Source organism: Miscanthus floridulus, chromosome 13 (genome assembly GCF_019320115.1).
Source record: "Miscanthus floridulus cultivar M001 chromosome 13, ASM1932011v1, whole genome shotgun sequence".
Taxonomy (NCBI): Eukaryota; Viridiplantae; Streptophyta; class Magnoliopsida; order Poales; family Poaceae; genus Miscanthus; species Miscanthus floridulus.
Window position 1 is genome coordinate 90,048,801 of NC_089592.1, and position 25,215 is coordinate 90,074,015.

At 49.3% G+C, this 25,215-nt stretch overlaps 4 protein-coding genes across 6 annotated transcripts; 2 read left to right on the top strand and 2 right to left on the bottom strand.

Moving 5' to 3' along the window:
* Window positions 1–8,135: 8,135 nt before the first annotated feature.
* LOC136502201 (classical arabinogalactan protein 6-like) lies at window positions 8,136–9,351 on the bottom strand. Its single transcript, XM_066497667.1, has one exon. It carries the CDS (start codon window positions 9,306–9,308, stop codon window positions 8,667–8,669), a length of 642 nt encoding a protein of 213 aa, XP_066353764.1. The 5' UTR covers window positions 9,309–9,351; the 3' UTR covers window positions 8,136–8,666.
* A 2,704-nt stretch (window positions 9,352–12,055) lies between these two features.
* Window positions 12,056–16,287, top strand: LOC136499236 (uncharacterized). Its single transcript, XM_066494948.1, has 2 exons — window positions 12,056–14,124; window positions 16,016–16,287. The coding sequence occupies exon 1, from the start codon at window positions 12,150–12,152 to the stop codon at window positions 13,959–13,961; it is 1,812 nt and encodes a 603-aa protein (XP_066351045.1). The 5' UTR covers window positions 12,056–12,149; the 3' UTR covers window positions 13,962–14,124; window positions 16,016–16,287.
* Window positions 16,288–18,882: 2,595 nt separating this feature from the next.
* LOC136500383 (uncharacterized) lies at window positions 18,883–22,225 on the top strand. Of its 3 annotated transcripts, XM_066495723.1 has the most exons (3): window positions 18,883–20,739; window positions 21,549–21,611; window positions 21,931–22,225. In XM_066495723.1, exon 1 carries the CDS (start codon window positions 18,915–18,917, stop codon window positions 20,613–20,615), a length of 1,701 nt encoding a protein of 566 aa, XP_066351820.1. In that variant the 5' UTR covers window positions 18,883–18,914; the 3' UTR covers window positions 20,616–20,739; window positions 21,549–21,611; window positions 21,931–22,225. The 3 variants fall into 3 exon arrangements, with proteins under 3 accessions (XP_066351820.1, XP_066351818.1, XP_066351819.1); XM_066495721.1 differs by lacking the exon at window positions 21,549–21,611 and having other exon boundaries at window positions 18,883–21,209; XM_066495722.1 differs by lacking the exon at window positions 21,549–21,611.
* Window positions 22,226–22,388: 163 nt separating this feature from the next.
* Window positions 22,389–25,097, bottom strand: LOC136501053 (uncharacterized). Its single transcript, XM_066496543.1, has 2 exons — window positions 23,159–25,097; window positions 22,389–23,059 (listed from the first exon to the last, which is right to left on the bottom strand). Exons 1-2 carry the CDS (start codon window positions 23,540–23,542, stop codon window positions 22,511–22,513), a joined length of 933 nt encoding a protein of 310 aa, XP_066352640.1. The 5' UTR covers window positions 23,543–25,097; the 3' UTR covers window positions 22,389–22,510.
* Between the last annotated feature and the right edge of the window lie 118 nt (window positions 25,098–25,215).

Below are 25,215 nucleotides of genomic sequence, written 5' to 3' on the forward strand. Positions count from 1 at the left end.
CCGTCGAGTTCTGCATACACTGAAGCCCGAACATACTACCCAGGTACCCTCGTGGCAGGCTATCGGTGGTGAAACATCGACAGTTGGCCGGACACGCGCTCGGTCGATGCCTAGGGCATCGAGCGTCTCGACATATAGGATGTTGAGGCCGCTGCCCCCATTCATCAATACCTTGGTGATGTGCTTCGTACCGACGATCGGGTCAACCACAAGTGGATATCTCCTTGGTTGTGGGACGCTCTTTGGGTGGTCGATCTGGTCGAAGGTTATGATGGATTCTGACCATCGGAGGAAGGTAGGTGTGGTCGGTTTGGTCGCATAGACCTCGTGGCATGCGATCTTCTAGTGGCGCTTCGAGTTGTAGGCCTCCAGTCCTTCGAAGATCATGAGGCAGCCATCCGGTGTTGGAAAGCCATCGTCCTTTCCATGCTCCCCTCTATTGGATCCTCTGGACAAGAACTGCCACATGAGGCTGTAGTCCTTGTACAGATGCTTGACCAGGAAAGCATGGTTTGGGCATGGCCCCTCGAGTAGTTTTTTGAAATGGTTCGGAGTGCCCTCCGTGGGCTTCCGACCACCTCTCCGGTCAGTGGCAGCCATGAGCGAGCCCTCATGCCGTTGCTTATTGTTTTTCTTTTTGGTGGGATGATTGGAGGTGCCTTCGTCGGCGTCCTCGTCTCACCTCACCTTGCCATCAAGGCGATCGAAGATGGCTCCGGCCGCTTCTTTGCTTGAGGCGTGGCTGGTGGCGATGTCGAGGAGTTCCTTGGTGGTTCGTGGGCCCTTATGTTCTAGCTTGTGAACCAGAGACTCGTAGGTGGTACTGAATAGTAAAGCTCCTATAACGTCAGCGTCGGCTACCTTAGGGAGTTCATTGCATTGCCGAGAGAAGCGCCGAATGTACCCATAGAGGGTTTCTCTGGCCTTCTGCCAACAATTCTTGAGGTTCCATGGGTTTCTAGGGCTCTTGTATGTGCCCTAGAAGTTTCCCACAAAGATCTCCTTCAGGTCCGCCCAACTTTAGATTCTGTTGGATGAAAGGTGTTCCAACCAGGTTCTTGCCGAATTGGCCAAGAACAATGGAATGTTGCGGATAACGAAGTTGTCATTATCCGCACCACCAACTTGGTAGGCAAGCCGATAGTCTTTGAGCCATAGTCTGGGGTTTGTTTCCCCAAAGTACTTTAGGATATTGGTTGGTAGTCGGTACCTTAGCGGGTAGGCCAGGGCTTGGGCTTCGGTCCTCGTCACGGTCATAGCGTCCACCACGACGAGGGTGATAGCTGTGTTTGGCTCCCTCTCTCGGGTCATCATAGGCGCATCTACAAGTGTCGAGGGTGTTGCGCGCGTCATGGTTGCGGCCAAGACGCTGACGCACCGGGACCATGGTGTGCTGCCTACTTCCTTGTGGTTCCTGGTGGACCGACACGTCCCTACTAGGACGCTCCGAGGGCGTGCACTGGCTAGCGTCGAGCTTGCATCGCCGAGACAATGAGCTTTTGGCCTGCTGTGTCGCCGCACGCTCGAGCAGTGTGTGAATCTCATGGTGGGCCCGATGATCCTCTAGCATCGCGGCCTCTGGAAGGCCATGGAGCAAGGCGACGGTGGCGGCGATGTTCTGGCTTGCCTGGGTGAAGCGATGGAGGGCTTCATCGTATGCGATGATCCTCCGGTTCATGTTGCGGGCCATGGCGCAGGTGCGCCCACCATCTCCACGGCGCTTGATCTCCCGATCGAGCTCCACGCATTCCTGCTCGAGCTGGAGTCACGCTTCCTCGATCTCTCGGTGTTAGGCTTTCAGCTACTCCATCAGCATGCGTGGCGGGGCCGCTATCTCCCTCTCGACCTCATTGTCAAGGCCATTTGCTAGGGTAGCCTCCCCCTCATGGATGCTTTCGACATGCCCCTCGGGGTACCCATCATGAAGCATTCACGAGAGGGGTGATGGTTTCCCCAGCTAGAGTTAGAGCCAGAGGGCGACTCTAGCTCCTCTGCTAGGAGGTCGTGGAAAGATTCCATGACGTGTTCAATCACCCCATGAATTCAACATTTGTGGGAGGTGGGACCATGTGTTGTGCCATAAGGTGGCTAACGGTCGCCGTGGCGTTGTAGAGACCGAACGGAAGCACTGTCGGGGTGCTCCGTATGTGGTGTTCTGGAGAGAGGGGTTCTCCTCCGGTGAGCCGTACCATGTCATTGGTGTCAGAGAAGGTGAGGCGGTGTGGGTCCTCCCTAGATGGCTGGGGTCCTAGGGAGATGCCGAGCTAGCACTCGAGCCTCTCATAGTTGAGGCCGATAGAGGGAAGAGGTTGGATGGCGGCATGAGCCAACGCCAACTATCCTCCCACCGTGACGATGAAGTCTAGGTCCCCAAAGCACACGTGTGCACCTAGGACCCAGCTGATACCATGGCTAGCCATCCGTGTCCTAATGTTAATGTCAGAACGCGCAAAGGTCCCCTACCTAGCACGCCAACTATCGGTGTTTCGAGTAAACACCAACGAGTAAATTTGTTTATTTGCGCATCTGGCCCAGATGGTGTGCTAAAAGACACAAGGTTTATACTGGTTCAGGCGAAATGTCTCTACGTCTAGTTTGTGGTTGCTTCTCGTGTTATTAGCACTGAAAAGTTCATAGTAGGGGTTATAAATGGGCGAGAGAGGGATAGGTCCCAAGTCTCTTATGAAAAGGTCAAATGGGCATTGAGAGCTTGGTTGTTGCTCAGCTATGTGTGATGCAATGTGTGGTGTGTCTAATTGATCGATCCCCTTAGTGGGGTGTCCTGCCTTCCCCTTTTATAGACCAAAAGGAAGCAAGGATTACAGATAGGAGAAAGAAGAAAAATCAGAGGCAAAGGAGGTCCTATCGAGATGCTGGGTCTTCCTTTTCCTCTGAGCGAGCCCCACTGACACGGTAGATGGTGCTAGGGATAGCTCCATGCTGGGTGCATGTTCGCTAATCCTAATAGGTCTGTGCTAGGCGTTTGTCCGCCGATGATGCCATGTTCTGGCTTGATTAGCAAGTGGTCATGTCCCATCCCACCCTGACGGGCAGCGCAATGGACCAGGGTGCTGATCTATGGCCCTACGGGGAGTAGACGGTGCAATGACCACATGTCCGCTATCGTAGATGATGCAAGTTCCCTCCTACACCGTAGTGGTTGTCGTATGATTCCGTTAGGATCCATGCCCGAGGGCAAATGGCGGCGCCCACAACACTGTAAGACAAATGTCGACGCCTACAACACTGTTTAGGTTCTGACATGCCTAGAAGGGCTTAAAGCGCCTGTCTTGTCATATCCTGATGGTACTTTCCTATAGGCATGCAGGGTATGGTCCTTGGTATTGCGGTTGACTTGAGTGCCCTACCTTATCTGCACGTGTAGTTATGAAGGAGCAGCGCATAGATGTCGGGCGAGGTGGAGTCTGCCCTTAGACATCGAGCTAGGCGGAGCCAGCCCTCGGACATTGGGCGAGGCAGAGCCAGCCCTCGAGGGTCGGATGAGGTGGAGACAGCCTTTAAACGTCGGGCAAGGCAGAGCCCGCCCCAGACATCGAGCGAGGCGGAGCCAGCCCTTGGGGGTTAGGCCAGACGGAGTCTACCCTCAGACGTCGAGCGATGTGGAGCCAGCCCTCGGGAGTCAGCTTGAGGCGGGGCCCATGGTCTCAGTGGATGAACGAGGAGTGACCCGGCAAGCGGTGTAGTCGCGCTCTCGATCATGCAGATGAATCAACGTTGATGGTCATTAGCTCCTCCTCTTCGGGTACCCTAATATTGGTCCCTGACAGGTGGGTTGACTAGGCGAAAACCGCGGTCGAATGGGCGCAAGGGCCAATTTTAACTGGTTTTGAGAGTTAAGAGACTACACGTGTCTGGTTTTCAAGTTAGAGGTCTAGAAAAAAACTACAGCCATAGTTGGTGGGCCAAAAATGGACTTTAGGCGTGCCAAGCTCCTATTGCCGCGTGGTCACGCCCTCGCACAACTCGAACAGGGTCACGCATGCAGGAGTCTCGGCCATCGCCCAAGTAGACTAGTGTGAAGAAACAAAGAAGCCACACACCGCAACTAGTGGTTAAAGATGGCCAAATGAGCATCACCGCACATGGCACGGGCAAATGGCTCTATGGGTAGTCGATCGGTACAACCTTATTACTAAATCATGTCATGGCAGTAATGTAGATCTCATTAAAAGCAGATCTCGTTAAAAAGTTGATGTTCACTGAAACGAGTAAGGGCGCGTTTGGTGGGGCTTCGGCTGGCTCCCGCTCCTGTGGCGGAGCCCCAAAAGTGTGACTCTACCAGCTCCTCCTGGTTTCGTGTTGGTCTGGGAAGGAGCCGGAGGTGGTTGGAGCGCAACCAAACGTAGCCTAACACTTGAGGCTATCAAACTCTCAATGCAGACCAATACACCTATTCTATACAATAGAAATGTTGCTTTGTAGTCCTCTCTATCACGAGAGATTCTTTTGGTTCTGACAAAAGTGCATGACTCGGCTGGCTACAATCCTATAACGTGGACTTAAGCAGTGGTTTGTGCTTTATGTTAGATGAAGTCGTCACTCCTGTAGGTAACCTAACAACCTGCAATGCCACTAGCAGAGTTGATCTGGATGCATTGCACGGATGTGGACTCTTAGACTACCAGCCATATAGCATTGGATGTGGCCTTAGCCGTGTTGGGCCGTCCTGTAGGCCCGGTGAGACCGCCCCTCATCATGGAGATGAGGTGAGAGGAAAGAAGGTGGGGGATATCTGTATATTGAGCCCCGAGTACCCGCACCGCCGGGAGATGAACCTGAAAGGGGACCGTGATGCCTAAGAGGGGGGTGAATTAGGCAACTTAAAAGTCTAACTCTAAACTATGGCCTCTTTTATTAACCTTAGCAAAACCTATGCAAAAAGATAAACTATCTAAATGTGCAACTACGATTTTGCTAGTGTGTTGCTATCTCTACCGCAAAAGGAATTATACAAACAATATAAATGTAGAAGTTAAAGAGTAAGGTAGAGATATGCAAACTCCCGTCGACGACTCCGGTATTTTTACCAAGGTATCGAGAAGCGTGCAAGCTTCCCCCTAGTCCTCGTTGGAGCCCCTCGCAAGGGCCAAGCTCTCGATTCGGTAACTCCATGGATAGTCCCGGGCCATCCCCACGCGCAAGTGGGTCGTCGGTGTACCTTCCAGCAAGCCTTTCCCAGACCGCTCCCCGCCGTCTTCACTATCAAGCTTCCGGCCGAATCACCGCGGGCCTTGTTCCCTCCGGTACACGGTGGTGGCCACACCACAAACGCGGTTGGTGTGATCTCGTAAGATTACAAGCCCTTTGATGTACAACAATGGTGCGCACAAGCACTGAGTGGCAAAAGGTTGTAAACCTCACTAAACACTAGCCCTAAACCTAGAGCAAGCGCATAAGCGGTGGTCTAATCAACCTAAGCACTTCACAAAGCACCTACGCTAATCACCTAATGAATCACTAAGCACTATGCAAGTGGAGATCACTAAAATGGTGTATCAACACCCTTATATGTTTCCTCAGCTCCATCCTCTTAAATGGTCGGATGGAGGTCTATTTATAAGCCCCACTGAGAAAGTAGCCGTTGGGGGCGAAATCCAGATTTTGTGGAGGTCGATGAAAAAAATCTATTGGGTCCAAGATGAAATTCACCATCTTTTGTCTTATTCAACACACAGAAAAATATAATAAACAAAAAAACTGATCAGAAAAATCTAAGATCCTGTGTGGGGTCTTACTTTGGGTGTACATGCTTGCCAAAAAAAAATTAAGCCATTTCGACATAGGAATACACATGCTTCTATTTATTCAGTATATAAAAGGAAATTTTTATATATATAAACATCACTGTTAATTTCAAAAAACCGGTAGTGATGAGACAAAACCGACAGTGATGCTAGTTATCACGGTTGGTTCATTTTAAAAACCGGCAGTGATTTATAAAAAATTTAAAAAAATTGTGCCAGCCCTCGAGTTCGAGCTCAGGTCTCGGGGACTAGAGTTCTGAGTCTTAACCGCTACGCTGGTATAGGAGATGTGTCAAGGCTTATTTTCTTTTTTCTTTTTGACCTTTTAGAGCACTTAATAATTTATAAAATTAAACCAAAAAAATTGGGCCGTTTGGGACTCGAACACGGGTCTCGGGGGCTATATTGCGTGGTCTTAACCGTTGCGCTAGTCGGAGGATTTCAAAAGAAAGGGAAAAGATATGCTACTTAACCCGTAACCGCTGCACCCCCATCGCTATCGAGTCCAGGCATGGCCCGACAGTGATGTTGCCTCATCACTGTCGGTTTAGACCTTGCAACCGGCAGTGATGAGCCATTGGGATAAAAGCAAGGCGTGGGGTAAAATTTTCCAAAGTCATTTCAACCCCGTGCCAACCCCTCCCCCTGCGCCGCCGGAGCACCACCCCGCGTCGACGGGCACCACCGCCCCCCGCGCCACCGTTCCTAGCCCCGCGCTCCTCTTCTTCGACTCCGATGCCCATGCGTCCCCTCGATGCGTCCCCGTTAGTCCCACGCCAGCGCCCGTGACGCCGTCCACCGCCCCACGCCGGAGCACCGCACCGTTCATGCCCTCGTTCCTCATCCACGACGCCGGCCGTGCCCCACCTCCTCCACGCCTACACTCCCACCACCGAGGCCTTTAGGAGCGCACGGACAGCTGCTTCCCCACCCCCCGCGATGAGTGCGTGGCTCACTGCCCACTATGTGTTTGATAAAATGCCCATTAGGTTAGCCGAGGCCAACTTGGGCTCTGCCCTCCCCCTTCCTTCTTGCATACGAGCTTCAATTACATACGAGAGTAGATTGTGGTGGAATGAATTGTGCGTGTTTTCATACCGTGGTGTGAATTAGAAGTAATAGTTTGTTAAAATTTGTTGCCCGGTTAACATGCACCGTAATTCAGGTACGACAGTTAAATCAAAGCCGCTTGGTATAATATAGAAGGTGTAAAATTGCAGTACATGTATTAATTTGCAGCAACATGTGTTATCTCGTGATGGTTTTGATGATGTTGTATCCTAGTTGGTGTCATCAGAAGACTGGATAGGAACTGGTTTTGTACCTTTTTTGAGACTTGGGTGACCACTTGCAATGAGTTAGTTTTCTGTGTAGCTTCCCCAACTAGGTTCCATCTCATTTTTGGAATTGCTACATCTTTTTGTTGTTTGTGTTTGATGCTAAGTTTCTGTTCTCTTTATTTTTGCATATGCTATTAGTAGTTGTCTGCAGTCAAAACTAACCACGATCGTGTCACAGCCATGACTCATCGTCGCCTGTTACCCCATCGCCGAAGAACAGATCGACAACAAGAAGCGACTGATATCGCTGGGGCAAAAGAGCCGCATGATCCGATAAACGGTGACGGTGTCAAACAGGACGGTGAGAACGAGCAGCCATGGACCCCGTCCGGCCTACTCGAGCTGGGTCAAAATGACTGAGATGGCCAGGTAACTTTGGTACCACGTGACTATGTAGCCACACACACTAATCAATTAGTAAGCGATCCTAATAATATATTATTTTCTAATCACACATACGGCTTTCTAATGTTTCTCCTTTTAATATTGTACAGTGTCCGAAGAAGACATATCGGTGGGACGCATGTCTCATTCAAGGTTGTCGAAATGGAGGGGGAAGTACCTAAAACAGCCGGCGAAAAACAATGAATGCAGGTTTTATTTAATGTGGGCAATGCTTCGCTACATCGACGGGAAATCGGAAGAAGCAGATAAGTTGGTGTGTATAATCCCCATTTCATTTATGTCTATTAATAATTCAACAAAATAATTTACTGATTCCTCTTTGGATATCATCTTTTTTGAACAACAGCGTAAGAAATATAACCACAAAAGATTGTTAGACATGGAGATCATCGCACCAGAGATCATCGCACTACAATCGGAGCTGGCAAAATTTATCTTAGCTAAGGTATTAGAAAAAGATGAAGTATTTTTCATTGCACAATCCGTGAAATTCAAGGACTAGTATGGCCCAGAGCGGCTCGCTAGATTATTGTAAGAAGTCCGAGAAGCATGCTTCATCTTATCAAATAATTTCTTTTTTTATTTTGAGGGATCAAGATCTTGATAAGAACATTTGAACTGTAACCATAACATTTGTAATATTTAATATTAATAGACCAATCGTCTACGTAGCGTATATAAAGCGAAACCCGATTCCACGAAAAATATATAAATTAAAATAAATTATAAAACAATAAAATACGAATGGGTCATCACTTCCGGTTAGCAACAAACCGACACTGATGGCCAAGATGGCACTGCCAGCTTGAGCCACAAACCGACAGCGTTGGTTTAGACATCACTACCGGGTCTTGTCCCAAACCGGCAGTGCTGGTTACGACAACACTGTCGGCTAAAGATACAAACCGACAGTGATGTTCGAGGTTACACTGCCGGGTGGTCTCATGAACCGGCAGTGTCGGTGGAACTGAACTCTGCCGGGTTGTGTAAAGGACCGACAGTGAGGTTGCAGAACGCTGCCGGTTTGTAGGAACCAATCCTCATCACTGTCGGTTTGGTTATGCCGATTCGAAATCCGACACTGATGGGTTGTTTTGAACCGACACTATTGTCCTGCTCTGGGATAGTGGCATGCCATCGGAGCCACCGCGGACGTCTAGAAAGAAAGCATCGCGGAGGCGGCGGCCGCGGCAAGCATTGTCGCGGCGACACCGATGCCCATGCCGGGGCTGCTGCTCTCGTGATCAGCGGCCGGGCCAGGAGACTCCGCTGGTGAGTCCGAAGCGTGGGCAGGCTCGGGCGGGCTGTCAGCGGATGCGCCGCCGGCCTCGGCCGTCGACGGCTCCTCGGCGGCGCCACCGGCCTCGCTGGCAGAAGGTTCTTCGGAGGCGGCACCGCCGCTGCTGCTGTCGGGCGACGCGGCGGCTTCTTCTCCCGACGGGGATGCGGAAGGGCTGGCCGACGAGTCCTTGGGGGCACCGGTGGGGGCCGTCTCCGACGCGCCGCTCTCGCTAGGTGACGACGCGGCGCCGGACCCGGAGGCGGGCGCCTCGGAAGGCGACTCCTCTGACTTGGTGGCCGCCGCCGGGGCCTTGGCGGGGGTTGCCTTGGGCGTCGCCGCAGCATTCTCAGGCGACACCGTGGGGGCCTTCTCGGACTTGTCGGGCGCCGTGCTGGGCGCCTTCGATGGCGTGGAGGCCGAATGCTTCGGCGAGGTGGCCGGGGCCTCCACGGCTAACGCCACGGTGGCGGAGGCGACGAGGAGGAGGAAGACGGCGAGGGCGAGAGCGCGGGCCATGGTGCGTGCGTGCCTGTGCTCGCTCGATCGTTTCCTGGCTGGTGTGAAGTGTCACGACATGGAAGCTGCTAGCGTCGCCGCGGGAGCTATATAGGCGACGACGAAGGGGAACGTGCCGGCCGGCGAGAGAAACGCGGTGGAGTCAGTGGCTATGTTTGGGGGTCTCTCTGCGCGTCGTGTCGTGCTGCATGCATGCATGGGCTCCTCTCGTGCGCCTGCGACGGTGGCGGTGCCCGGTGGGTGGCGCGCACCATGCGGAGGCCCGCGGGGGAAAAGGGCGGGTATTTTTGGCCTGTTTGTTTGCAACCGTCGTGCCCTCTCTCAGATCCTGCGGCTGTATGCAGACATGTTTGCGAGCTTGACCAGACTTGACCACAGTGTCAGTGTCACTTCGAGTTTGTGCTTCTGTTCATGCTCCTCGGTGAAATGCAGATACCATCAAAGCTATCTAGGATGTCCAGGTGTTATATGTAGGAAGAAATAACTCGGTACCTCTAGTCCAATGACAGTGATTCGTGAGTTAGTTTCTTTCTTTCTTTTTTTCTGAATAAAAGACACCCAAAATAAAGAGTGTCTCAAATCTGATAACGATGACCACTATTGTCAAGATCCACCACCATCGCCATTACTGACGAAGCCCAGGTTTGACGGTAGGGGATATGATGCCAGCACCCCCAAACCAAAGAAGACACCATGGCTCGAAAGCTTCGAAGAGATCCGCAAAGAGCCCCGCCCATAGAGGCAAGTAAATGAAAACCACTAAAATCCATGGGTCGGGGACACGCCCGTGCCTCCTTGGCCATGGATCCGAGCTAGCCTCAGGAGGGCAACAAGAGACACCAAATCCACATACTTCGAAACCCACAGTTTACTATTTCATATGCGCATAACCAAGCCACCGAAGCACTAGACTCCTGTACAAGAGCAACCAGAAATTGGTAATCCATGGCGCCATCGAAGCCACTGCCTCGCTGTCGCCATCCGAACACACTAGGCTCGATAAACTAGGACCTAATCTACATCATCGTGCAAAGAAACGACATCGATCCCATAAGCAACCAAAGCCAAAAGCAGCCACCTAAGGAGGAGAGGACCAACGTTTTCACGGACGGGAGCACACACTCACCTTAGCCGCACTACCCCAGTTGTCGACATCCCCCAGTTGTCGACATCACTGTCGGTTCAAAATCCGTCTTCACTGTTGGATTTTGAACCGGCAGTGGCATGTCGACAGTGATGCTCACTGGCTACTGCTGCCGGTGCTTCACCCGGCAGTGATAAGATTTAGAAAAACAAAAAAAAAAGCAATCCAACAAGCATGTTGGCTGGAGCATGCTCGTTACCGCCGCTGCCGCCACCATGCTCGCTGGCTACCGCCGCCACTGCATCAAGCATTTCATCCAAGAAAAAAATTCATTCATCACAGATAAAGGACGGATTCAACACATCAAAAAAATTCATCCACAAATCGATTCATGCATCGCAGATGAAGGAGAAGGGTTCAACACATCACAAATCAACCCATCCACAAATCGATTCTTACATCACAGAAAAAGGAGCAAATTGATTCACACAACATTATCGTGCAGAGAGACACAGTGCGGAGACACAGTGCGGCTGCCTCGGCCTTCTTCGACGGGCGCGCGCGGTTGCCTCCTCCTCCTTCGGCGTGACGGCCCTCTCCCCTCCCTCTCTCTCTCTCTCAGGCGATGCGAGTGAGGAGGCCGGATCCGGCGGCAGGGAAGCCGGATCCGGTGGCGGGGAGGACAGATCCGGGCTCCTCCTCGCCCTCACCCCCGGATCCGGGCGCAGGCGAGCGGCGGCGGTGGCCCTCTCCCCACGGCGGCGCTCCTCCCCCTTCAACGCCGGCAGCGGCGTGGACTCCAAGGTAGCGGCGTGGAGGTCGGATCCGGCCTCCCCACGGCAGCGCTCCTCCCCCTACTCCGGCGGCGGCGTGGAGGCCGGATCTGGCCTCCCCACGGCGGCGCTCCTCCCCCTCCATCTCTACGTCAACTCCAGCGGCGGCTGTGCTCGCACTGGTCCCCGCACGACCGCGCAGTGTGGTGTGGAGTGGAGGCGTGGTGTTGCTGTGGTCTATCGGGTTGCCGTGGTGTGGTGTGAGGAGGAGTGGTGTTGGGAGGGGGAGTTGGAGCGGCAGATAGAGTTGGGAGGCGTGCAGAGTTAACGGGGATGAATAAAATTTTCGGGTCCGGGAGTATGCACCAGTGCCGGTTCCGTAATTCAACCGACAGTAAATAGATATTACTGCCGGTTTGAATTAATAACCGGCAGTGATGTGGTCTTTCAGTGTCAGTTTTAGCCCAGCCTCAATCATTTTCTTGTTTTCAAGCTCGGTAGCGTACATCACTGTCTGTTCTCACGAATCCGACAGTAATGGGGTCGGCAGTGATGTCTAAATCTGTAGTAGTGTCGGTTCCCTTTCGCCTTAGGGCCCGCTGGGTTATTTCCGTTCCTGGTTAAAACCCTATTCGGACGCTATTTAAATTATCGAAGGAAACTCGATCCGAACAAGGCCTTAGTTGGCTCCCTCCCTCGGAACAATCTTTTGAGCTTTTCCGAGTGTAGAAGATGTTATGTCGACGTTTGAGCGTAGTTCTACTGGGATTGACAGACTCGTCATAAGCCCACAGCACGCTACGGCCCATTGGATAGAATCATAGAAGCCCATTATCAAACGAACATACCGACAGCAGGGCCCCCACCTCCACAGCGCCCGCGCCAAGAGTGTCAACTTCAACCCCAGCTCCACCTGCACCTCCCCGCCCGCCTGCCTCCCTCCGCCCACTCGGATCCGGAAAACCCTAACCCTAGGACACCGCCATGGACCCCGACGGCGACCCGGCGTTCCACCGCAACGAGGCCATCTCCGCGGTCCAGGACGTCGACCAGTACTACGGCGACGACGACGACTTCGACGACCTCTACAACGACGTCAACGTCGGGGACGGCTTCCTCCACGCCTCCCACCAGGCGCCGCCGCCGCCGCCTCCGAATCAGCAGGCCCCTCCGCCGCAGCAGCACCAGCACCAGCAGCAACAGCTCCCTCCGCCGCCCCAGCAGCCGCCGCCGCAGCAGCTGCATCCGCCGGCCCACACCCTCCCACCACCGCTGCCGCAGGTCCCACCGCCGCAGCAGCAGGTACGCATCCCGGGGGTGGCCGTCCCTGCTCCTGGCATACCTCCCGCCCAGAACAACCTCCCTCCGCCGCCTCAGCCGCCGGCCGCGCCCGCGCCTCCGCCGCCTCAGCACCACCAGATTCAGCAAGGAGATGGGATCAACCGCCCTGGAGGTAACTTCGCCGGCGGCCCCATCGTGGTCGGGAACGGTGGCCCTGCTGGTGGGGGTGACGGTCCTGGCGGCACGACGCTGTTCGTGGGGGAACTCCACTGGTGGACGACGGACGCGGATCTGGAATCTGAGCTCAGCAAGTATGGTCCGGTCAAGGAGGTGAGGTTCTTCGACGAGAAGGCCAGTGGCAAGTCCAAGGGCTACTGCCAGGTCGATTTCTATGACCCTGGTGCAGCTGCTGCCTGCAAGGAGGGCATGAACGGGCACGCGTTTAATGGCCGTCCATGTATTGTGGCATTCGCCACACCGAACTCCGTTCGTCGCATGGGCGAGGCGCAGGTGAAGAGCCAGCAGGCTATGGCTGCACAGACATCGAATATGCAGCCGAAGGGTGGTAGAGGGGGCGGTGGTGCCGCAGGGCCACAGGTGGGTGGTAATTATGGTGGAGGCCGTGGAGGAACTGTTGGACCTGGTGCCGGTGGTGGAGCAGGTGGAGGCGGTGGAAATTGGGGAAGAGGTGGTGGAGGCATGGGGAATAGAGGCCCTGTTGGTAATATGAGGAATAGGATGGGCCCAGCTGGTGGCGGCCGTGGGATAATGGGGAATGGGGGGATGGTTGCACCGCCACCACCAATGATGCCGCCGGGTGGAATGCTGGGGCAGGGTTTTGATCCTGCTGGTTACGGTGCTATGGGAAGGATGGGTGGTGGATTTGGCGGTTTTCCTGGTGGACCAGGGGCTATGCCATTCCCTGGGCTGATGCAACCATTCCCGCCGGTGGTTGCTCCACATGTTAACCCAGCTTTCTTTGGTCGGGGCGGAATGGGTGCCGGTGGAATGTGGCCTGATCCCAACATGGGAGCCTGGGGTGGGGAGGAACAATCAAGTTACGGGGATGACGCAGCTTCTGATCAGCAGTATGGAGAAGGAGGGAGCCATGGGAAAGAGAGGCCACCAGAGAGGGAGTGGTCTGGTGCACCAGAGAGGAGGCGTGAAAGGGAGAAGGATGCGCCCCCTGCACAGGAGTGGCCAGAGAGGAGGCACCGGGATGAGCGTGACATGGACCGAGAGAGGAATCGTGACTATGACAGGGACAGGGAAAGAGACCGTGACAGGGAAAGAGACCGAGATCGAGACAGGGAGAGGGACAGAGATAGGGAGAGAGAGAGGGAGAGGGACAGAGAGAGGCATAGGGATGACAGAGATCGCTATGGCGATTATCACAGGCACAGGGATCGTGATTCAGAACGTAATGAGGACTGGGACAGGGGGAGGTCTTCTGGGATACGCAGCAGGTCAAGGGAGGCTGACCACTCTAAGCGCAGGCGGATGACACCTCAGTAGTCATAGCTGGGTGAGCTACTAATGTCGAGGCAAACGATGATCCAGAACCGTATCTTACTTGCACACTGGCGTGGTTAACAGCTAGCATCTTCTTACTGCTTCTGGCTGTGGTGGTTCTAATATTTTGTGTCTCCGGCGATGTGTTGTAGCACGAATGTGAGATGTAAGTGAAGCTTAATCTGATCCCCTGTTTGTTTTTCAACTGTAACCCCCTTTTTTAATTGTACTGTTTGGTAGTCACATGCTGCTAACATCATGTAACGGTATTTTTGTATCATTACACTTCTTGTAACTTGTTATGTACACAAAATTGTTTTTTTTCTCCCTGTTGTGATCTTTTGTAGCTACATGGCATTGTTTAAGGCAAGATTTGTAACATAGAGTCCTTGTCTAGTACCATGGAATGTAAAATTTTGCTAGTATAGCTCAGGTAGTCTGGTCTCCTTGTAATCATCTTGGTTTTCAATATGTATTTAGGAAAAATGAATTTGTAAAGATGACTTTGTTGTACATTGCAATTCCTTGTAAGGAGCACTGGCTCCACCTATTTAGGCTTTGTATACATTATTGATTGGAACTGGGAGCATTGCATTTAACATTTACTCAGAGAAAGGATGCTATGTCATATTAACACTTGATTTCAAATATCTGCTGGACAATGCAATTTAAGATTTCTTCCTCAATGTGACCGAGTATGTTCTTGTAGGATTGTGCAGCTTTAACATTAGATATAATAGCATCTGTAACCATTTACACAGTTCAAAGAAGAAAAAAGATGAATCATTCGAGCATCTGATGTACTAAGCTTAGTAGCATGTGCCCGTAAAATGATTCTTGAAAATAGGAGCTCAAAGATACGATGAATGCTTTAGTTGAAATATTTGCTACAATATATTGAACTCACAGTAGGACTATGGCCTAGAAAACGAGGGACGGTTGGTTCCATCAGAACACAAGGGTTAGTTGAAATATTTGTTACAGTTCATTTCTGCCAGTCTACTGGCTGCTCTATAGTGTTTATCTTTTCCAATAAGCATGGTTAATTGACTTGTATTTTCACACAAGTATACACGCCGTTGAGGAAAAAGGTTTTTTTTGGGTTTACTTCTGTGGATACCTGGGGGGATCAAATTACCTAGATACATTGTGGACATTCATAAGTATCTTACTTTTCTTGCTCCTGAAATTATCATCAATCAATCTAGCATGATATCTTTTGCTACTTGCAATTTGGAGCCTACCAATCATGATCATGTTTGTGTTGGTAATATCGCTTTGTAGCCCCTTCAAACTAGCCGAGCATATCCATGATCCCATTTTTGCTGTATACTCTATAAATTTATTCTATTCTTGCATTCAGGCTGTGTTAGTCTTCTCTCAGTTCTCATGGCTTAGCTGTTAGCTTTTTCTTGCATTTAGTCTGACCATACTAACTTTTCCTTGTAAGTACTGACAGATAATGCTATTTTTTTATTATTTTGGTTTCCATTAATAAGGGCTAAGTTCAATTATGCTTGACTGGTACTTTATGATTTTTTTTTTAAAAAAATTCCCCTACCAGTAGTTTAAGGCTTATGTTCTGTGACTTTTTTCTCTGAATCTAACCTGTATTTTGCCATGCCACCACCACTCTTGGCTGTCTGGGAATATTTACTGTTCTTGAGTGCAAAGTTCAAGCAAGATAGTCAAACGGTTGTGGTTCCATATTTTCTTCAGCTGCTGACCTTTGGAGTCATAGCTTGTAGGATTAACAATATGTTAGGCTAGGGTGCTTTGATTTATTTCTTATAAGGAGGATGCATTAAAGTTTCTAAGAAACATAGAAATAGTATGGTTATGGGGCCAATGCCACATTCCTTGTTATAAGTTTTTAGACAGTATCTGGAGTGTGCTTGCTATTATCAGTTCTTGCATTTCCCATCCTGAGTTCTTTTCCATCATGTGAAGTCACAGTATGCTTGCTTTTACTTGTATACCTTGTCTCTAAGTGTTACTACTGCATATACTTTGATGCGGCTTTGCCAATTAGCCTAATGCTTTCTTCTCATTTTCAGGAATGTTTGGTTGGAACCTGTTCAGCTGTGCGAAGGACTTCCCTGGATGATTGTTGTTGCCTCCTATTGTATGCTATGTTAAATGTCGAGTTTCCCAAAGACATAAGGATCTATTTTGTGTGTAATTCGGGACCGATGCTTTTGCAATGTTGTTGAAGACTGTACTATTTCTGTTGTAGCCTTGTAGGGTGATGATAAACCAGTCTTTGTTATGACTGTCCTTTGTTCATCCTTCCTCTGTTGATAATGGACAAATAGTTGACGTTTCTTGAGGTTTATCCTTCCTGAGATAACTAATAGGCAGATAGCTGCTTCCTGGTTAAAGTTTTGTGGTCGAGAAGGTGAGAACTCAGGACCAAGGCAGGCATCACATGCTCCACTGATTTCATGGTGGAAGGTTGGTTGGTGCAGTTGTTGCATTCAAGCTATAAACTCATCTAATATTTGTCCGGTTTCGTTATGTCTGCCCATATTTGCATAACCATCTTATCAAGACGTTTCTGGATCTCCTTTTGTGCTGTGGTCCGGGTGTGTTGAATTTCGGCCTGTTTGTTGGTTGGTTTCTGGGCTGATAAGTCTGGTTGATACTGGATTGTTGTGATAGGAAAACAATGTTGGCTGACTGATAAGTCCTGGCTGAAATCAACAAGCGAACATGCTGTTTGAATAGATCTCGAAATGTGATTTTTGATATGTGGCATTTATTTGTTCCTTTTTTTGACTGGGAGACGCTTAGCGCCGTTGCATCAAATGGAACAAGATTACAACTTCTGTCCAGAGGAGTTGCTTTGCTTTCCAAGAACTGGACCGCAGGAATGGACGAAAACTAGCTATTAGGTTGCATCTGTCATACAACAACTTGTATGGTCGTATCATTTTAGTCCAACAACTTGCAAAATATGCAAACTAATACATGGACTTGTTAATGTGTGCGTGTACAGTCAAATGTACGCCACAGAGTGTATTTTGGCATGGTAGAGACCTACGTGACTGTAGCGATCACTAACGACTGTATCGATCATCAACTCCTGAAGCGTGTTCGTATTTTAGGAGGTAGAGAGTTAAACAATTTGACATTCCTGAAGACTGAAGCCGTTCCATCTCCTTGTGCTTGTGCACGGGTCGCTGCAGCCCACAGAACTTGCATGCACAGTCCTGTTATTTATCTTTGCTGAAAGATGCATGATGCATTCTTCTCTTTCTTTATGGCGCTCAATCAAAGACTTAGAGCTGACATGCTATGCTTGTGATCATAAAGCACTTACTAATATCACCACGGAATCAATGAAACCAATCATCAGATTCGTTTCAAAAAACCAATCATCAGAGTGAATCCTTAGTACACACCCATGGAAACTGAAAACAAACCTCTGAATATTCTGAGCACTTATACTGAAGATTCAGGCATCCTATTTATGGGTTATTCAGAGATCAAACAAAGCTTAAATTCACTTGAACTAATAATTATATCACTGAACCTACAAATTCAAAGGTTAACATGAATCCAAATCTAAACGAAAAATTGGAACAAACTTCAATGATTCCTAGAAAGTAGTAGTGGCACAATACTATGCCAGTAACATGCTGGTGTGTAGCTCATTACAGTCACAGAATAAGCACGAAATTATTATTGAGGTTCTATCTGACTTAGGTTAGTTGGTGCATTCTGTGTCATGTCAATTGCCTCGGCAGTTTGATCTTGCACCTGATTGCCATCCATCCTCGGCAAATATCGTAGCCCCCTTTTTGTCCACTGGAAAAACACGCTTCATGGCATACATATGACCGTAAAAGCACAAATTTAACAAGTCCATTCATTAGTTTGGACAATTTACAAGTTGTTGGACTGAAGTGATACAACCATACAAGTTGTATGATGGATGCAATTTACTCATAACAAAATCCTCCATAACTGTAAGCAAGCAAGGGCCCATTTTGTATGATCCAGATTCTCGCAGAAACGTTTTAGATCCAGATTCTTACAAGGAACGTTCCAAGTGATGAATCAGAATCACTTTATGGAACTGTTTGGCTGGTAGACTAGATTATGAATAAAAAAACAATGTTTTTTTAACAAAAAACATATAAATAAAAATATGCTTCTAAAAAATCTAAAACTTTTTGTAGCCAAAGAATAGCTTGAATACAATCCATTTGAACTTGTTGTACTTAAAAAGAATAAGCAGAAAAAATACAGTTGATAGTATACGAGAGAGACTGAAGCCGAATCTAGCGAAACCAGGGGTTCAGCTGTTTCTCTCGCCCAGACATAAAACGTGAATCCATGCGAAGCGTTTCGAGGCTGAAACGATTCTGGGTGAGGTAGTTTGGAAGCGTTTCTTCTGATTCTAACCAGAATCGGAACCGTTCCGATCGTCCAAACAGCCCCGATAAGGCTATATATTTGAACTCTTCGCATTGAGGTTTAGTAATATTTCTAGATAACAAAATCCTTTGTAATTGTATGTTGATGAAGTAAGGTTACATACGTAAACTCTTTGCATGAGGTATAACAATATTTTTGGTGTCAAATTTTCCTCCCTGAGTTTCTCTCTTTAAACATTCGAGGCCTTGCAAAATTGAACTTCTCCACAAACTTTAGAATTTGGCTCAAACTGGAACTGAAGAGTTCGAATCACATGGTCTTCCTAAAGCAGACCTACGGCCCATGGAGTAAATAAGGCCCAACAAGAGCCTTATCTCAAGACTCGACTCCCGCCATCATGTGGGCCCACGGACGAGCGCGAGCGCTGCAGAAGTCCAGAAGCCGCAAGTCGCCTCTCCGGTCTCCGGCTCCGATTTGTATTTTTTTACATACTATAAAATCTTATTTTCCATCTCCTTCCTCAGCTTCCCATCCCCACCCACCCCAATCCCGCAATCCCTAACCCTAGTCGCCATGGACCCCGACGGCGACCCGGCGTTCCACCGGAGCGAGGCCATCTCCGCCGTGCAGGACGTCGACCAGTACTACGGCGAGGACGACGATTTCGACGAGCTCTACAACGACGTCAACGTCGGCGACGGCTTCCTCCTCAACTCCCACCCGCCGCCGCCGCCCCAGCACGCCCCGCCCCCGCAGCAGAATCACCACCAGCAGCAGCAACAGCTCCCTCCTCCGCCCCTGCCGCAGCCGCAGCAGCCCCCGCCGCACCCCCCGCCCCAGCAGCAGGTCTACGCGCCTGCTGTGGCAGCGCCGAGTCCGAGTCAGCCGCAGCCCCAGCCAAATCTCCCGCCGCCGCCCGGGCCCGCCCCCACGCCGCCTCAGCACCACCAGATCCAGCAGGGCGACGGGTTCCACCGGCCGGGAGGGAACTACAGCGGCGGTCCCGTCGTTGTCGCCAACGGAGCCGGCGTTGGTGGGGGCGATGGCCCCGGCGGCAAGACGCTGTTCGTCGGCGACCTCCACTGGTGGACAACCGACGCTGATCTGGAGGCGGAGCTCAGCAAGTATGGGCCGGTGAAGGAGGTCAGATTCTTCGACGAGAAGGCTAGCGGCAAGTCCAAGGGGTACTGCCAGGTCGACTTCTACGACCCTGCCGCCGCCGCTGCCTGCAAGGAGGGCATGAACGGCCACTCGTTTAATGGCCGTCCATGTGTTGTGGCATTCGCGTCTCCCCATACTGTGCGCCGCATGGGCGAGGCGCAGGTGAAGACCCAGCAGGCCTTAGCTGCACAGACATCATCGGTGCAACCAAAGGGTGGTAGAGGGGGTGGTGGTGCTGGAATGCCTCATGCTGCTGGTAATTACAGTGGTGGACGTGGAGGAGGTGCTGTATCCGGAGGCGGTGGTGGTGGGAACTGGGGTAGAGGTGGTGGTGGAGGTAGAGGCCCTGTTGGTAATATGAGGAACAATAGAATGGGTCCGGCAGTTGGCCGTGGAATTGGGAACGGCATGGTTGCTCCACCACCCCCGATGCTGCCTCAAGGGGGCATGCTGGGCCAGGGGTTTGATCCTGGTTTTGGTGCAATGGGAAGGATGGTTGGTGGGTTTGGTAACTTCCCTGTTGGACCAGGTGCTGGGCCGTTTCCTGGGATGATGCAACCATTTCCTCCAGTTGTTGCACCACATGTAAACCCGGCCTTCTTTGGTCGTGGTGGAATGGGGGCTGGTGGGGTGGGGATGTGGCCTGATCCCAGCATGGGGGCTTGGGGTGCGGAAGAACAATCAAATTATGGGGATGATGCAGCATCTGATCATCAGTATGGGGAAGGGGGAAGCCATGGGAAGGAGAGGCCACCAGAGAGGGAATGGTCTGGGGCATCAGAGAGGAGACGGGACAGAGAGAAAGATATGCCCCCTGAACAGGAGTGGCCAGAGAGGAGGCATCGGAATGAGCATGACATGGGCCGAGAGAGGGATCGTGATTATGACAGAGACAGGGAAAGAGACCGTGACAGAGAGAGAGACCGAGACAAAGAGAGGGACAGAGATAGGGAGAGGCACAGGGATGACAGAGATCGTTATGGTGATTATCACAGGCACAGGGATCGTGATTCAGAGCGTAATGAAGACTGGGACAGGGGGAGGTCATCTGGGATACGTAGCAGGTCGAGGGAGGCCGACCATTCTAAACGTAGGCGGATGACACCTCAATAGTGTAGCTGGCTGAGCTACATCTAGTATAGAGGCAATGACGATCCAGGGCAGCGTCTTTTTTGCACCCAGGCATTGTTCAGTAACAACTAGCAACTGCTGATCTGTTGTAGCAATAATTTGATATGTAAGTTATGCTTGATCTGATCTCTTGTTTGTTTTGAACTGTAACTCTTGAATTGTACTGTAAAGTAGTGCTGTGGCATATTGACATTGTCTGTTGTGGTAGATTAGGACAAAAGCCTACACAACATTGTCATGTATTTTTTTTTACTGACCTTTATGTAAAATCATTTGTATAGATCCTTAGGTTCGGTTGATACTCTCTGTAGCTAGTTGGCATTATTTTAGCCAAGAATTGTAACATTCTGGCCTTGTCTAAAATATAAGCTTGTAACTGTTAAATAGCATGCTCACTATTTTGGCATATTGATGTATATATAGTTTATGTACTGATATTCTTCATGTAACTTTTTAGGTACACAAAATTATGTAACTTTTGTTATTTTGTCAGTTCATCTTGTAATTAGGTTAGCTGCCAAAATGTAAACAAGAGTAAATCTGTAAAGGCTGTTTTGTTGTACGCTGCAATCAGATGTAAGTAGCATTGGCTGTCCTTTTGTTTGTGTGTTTCATAAATGGGAACATTCTGTTGTATCACGTGCTGTGGTGTTAGTGGGGATTCAAAACCCTGCTGGGCAATGAAATAGCTCTTTGCTTCCACAATAAGATAATTGACTCCGCTGTAGGTGTATGAACCTCTAATAGTGACACAATTGGCATGATATCATTCTTGCAGCTTTGAGAGCACACAGACAATGCATGAATTGCTTCATTGCCAATTGTGTCACTACTTCTATTAGCCAATTTAGGGCATCAAATTTACTCCTTGTCTTTTATTTTCGTAATCTAATTCCTTGGTTTATGATCATGTAGGTTGAGTTTGTAGCCCAGTTATTAGGCAAGCACATCCATGTTTCGTTGATTCATTCTGCGAACGTTAGTATTTCTCTATCAACTACCATGTCTTACTGTTGATGTGTCAATGCATGCCAACACCTTATTTCTGTATGGTACTTTGAAGTTATGCTTTCTGTGAGTTTTTTTCCTTTAAACTGTTGCTACTTGTGCATTAAGCATGCTGTTCCTAAACTGCTTAGTGCCGCACCTGCATCTTCTGGTTTTAGTTGTGCAGTTTTTATTTTCCCTTTTAATTTCACAAACTGCTTACTGCTACATTGATTTTCTAGTTTACCTGCACGTTTTTTACTTTCTGTATTCTTTTTACGGTCACTCATGGCTTCCTTCTCATGTGCAGACATCAGCGGTTGGAGCTTGGAATCTGTTCTGGGCTACATAAAGATCGCCTTCCCTGGATGATAGTTGTTCTCTCGGTTGGAGCTTGGAATCTGTTCTGGGCTACATAAAGATCGCCTTCCCTGGATGATAGTTGTTCTCTCTTATTTTCGTAGGTCCTCGAATATCGAAAACAAAGACAAAAATATATCGAGCTGTAATGGTCACAGTTGTTGCTAGTTCGAATATTCAGTATGCGCGTCTTCGTGTAATAGGATGGGTATACCGGCTTCTTTACCATTGTTTGTTTGTTCCTCTGTTTATAGTGGACAAATGGTTTTATCATTCCCTGTGATAGATTCATGTGACGTTTAGTATTGCAGTAGCTGTGATCGTCTGCCCAAAGCCAGATTCAATTTCTTTGCTCAAGCGGGCCACGCCATGACTTAACACTCACTATCTAGTTTCATACTATCAAAAAAAAAAAAAACTTTGCCATGCATAGACATACGGTCAAAATATGCAGCTTGCCATATAAAGTTAGGTTAGACCCTACTGTGAGTACAAACGAATCATAAGACGACTTCAGCTTCAAACATGAATCACAAAGGATAGTGACCAGCGACCCATCGTGCCACCCATTGCTTGAAAGTTTCCTCCTTCCGTCCCTTCCACATGTTAGCAATGTGGCGATTTTGAGCAAGATAGGTTAGCAAATCAAGACGAACCGGCAAAGGATATTCATCCATGTCTTCAATGCCTTTGAAAATACCCTCGTGTGGATCAGTGCCATGGGTAAAGCTCACTGCTTCCGACAAGGCCTGCATGGAAATGGGGACACCTTGCTTAGCCCATTTCCCTTTCTTCTCCTTTTCTTCGTGTTTGCGCTTAGAACCTACTGGGTTTGGATTTGGACTATCAGACTCTGGGTGGGTGTCGGAATCGTGTTGAGAAGGATCACCATTCAGATCTGCCAGTTCTTGAGTTGGGTCGACATTCCCAACGAGATCATTCTCTTGCCTTGCTGAGCTAACAAATGGTGCTTCAATAACACTGAACTCTCCAGTAGCATGTTTCCCCGTGAAGACAAACTCCATCTCATCATACAGGAGAATTGGAACATTGTAGTACTTAGCCTTCTTATCACCTTTCTACATTTACACAAAAGAAAACTATGTTTCATTAGGATACTATCCAGTTTGCAAATGTAACTTATATATGTGACAAAGATATTTATTATGTATGCTTACAGCTTTCATCTTGACAACCTCTATCTCGTCATAGATTATCTTCTTCTGAACATCATCAAAACTAGCACCCTTAGCAGACTTTGCCTCCATGATCAGCTTCCATTCTCCTTTAAGCTTGTGGTACTTGTTGTAGGTTTGTTTCCACGTGAAGTTAGTACCATACTTTTCATTAAGCCTTCGAGCACACTCTTCATGATGGACCTCCCTTAGAACAAAGGCCCTCCCTGACTCATGGATTTTCTCCTTGTAGTAGAGAAGGATTTTCTCCTTGTGGTAAAGAAGGAGATCCTCCACTTCCAGGTGTTGCCACATCACACTGTTCCCAACCATATCTGGAAATGACAACTTAAAATTTGCATGAATAATAAGAACTGCATTACACATCAGGTTTTAATATGGTCCTAAAGCAATGTACGACTCACATTATAGCCAAATAAGATCTTACATCTTTCATAATAGTCTTATAAGTTGCTGATGCAATCCTACCTTATAGAAATTAGAAGTTAGCACTTATAAATTGGCGCTGGACTTTGGATAGAATTCTGTGTTGTTTTGGACCTCAAAATATCGGTAGAATCTCGCGATGTTTTGGATTCTGAAGGGTACATCTATTGACCTGTGTCACAGAGCTTCACTGAAACATCTACTAACAGTTTTAGTAGACCTTAAAAAAAATGTCCCTGTTCTTTTCCTTGAAGGGCGGGCCTGGTGCAAGCGGTAGAGTCTTACCGCCTGTGACCGGAAGGTCCCGGATTCGAGTCGCGGTCTCCTCGCATTGCACAGGCGAGGGTAAGGCTTGCCACTGACACCCTTCCCCAGACCGCGCACAGAGCGGGAGCTCTCTGCACTGGGTACGCCCTTTTTTCTTTTCCTTGTGGCCAACTGTTTGAAGAAACATGGCAACTTGTTCCTCAACTGAGTAGTGCCAAGTATCCCGGAGTGCATCCATAGAACGAAACTTTGTGCATAGCTTGAGAAGACATATTTACTCATTCTAAGAAGATTAATTGAGTCTGAATCCTAACCACAATATAATTTCTTTAGATATATCATTCTGTCCCTATTCTTCTCCAAAATAGAGCACCTTACAGGCTGCTTTTATTGCGTAGATAAGGGATGAGTGCCCAACCGTAGATGCAACCATAAAAGCCATCTAGATGAACAATGAAAAGTCAGGTCTTCTCTCTTTGCACTTCAATGAACATGAGGAAAAGGTTTTCGAAAAAAAAACTGCAAGTATTCATCTTGAAGTTAAATTAGTCCCCAAATGCAGATTGCCTGGGCAGAACTGTACCTATCTATCCTATCACGAATTGAGTGATTCAGTTGTGCTTGCGTGCTACTGGAAAGATTTTCTAATGAAAGAACAGGACAGTTCCCGACCCCCAAATTGAAGTAGAACTAGTCGGAAAAACGAATCAGTGCATCGGGACGCAAAAATTTTGGAGGTGGAGATGCAACCGGAAGTAATGGGGAACGAATCTGTGCATCAATTCGCAGCGCAATGGGAAGTAGCTCTCACTGAGTGCAGCAACAGGCTGCGATGAAGGGAGGTAGCGACGGTCACAGGGATCGCGGTAGGTAGCGGAGATCCGCGTCCCGGGAACGAGCGTTCCGGATCGCGGTTCGGGGACGGCAGGGTACGAACGACGGATCGGCGCTGGGACGACGTCCCAAAACAGACTGGAGCTGGAGGCGCGGCGCGGAGCTGGAGGCACGGCGTGACGCAGCGACCGTGGGCGGCGCGGAGCTGAATAGCAAGCCTCTTATTCAGATTGGCTCTCTAGTCTATCCCTCCCGGCAGATCAGCAACGCCCCTCGTCTCGATCCACACGAAGCGGCAAAAAGGAAGAGGAGCGGGGAGCGCAGGAAGAAGCAAGAAGCAGTCCTCAGATGTGGCAAGCGAAAAGGAATGGGATAACAAGGCAAGAAGAGAAGCAGGCTCAACAAAGAGAGATTTCTTCTTTTGAACATGAACAAAGAGAGATTTCGTTAGTTTGACGTTCAATCTATGCGATTTAATATTCAATCATGTGCCATTTAAAATTTAACACTAG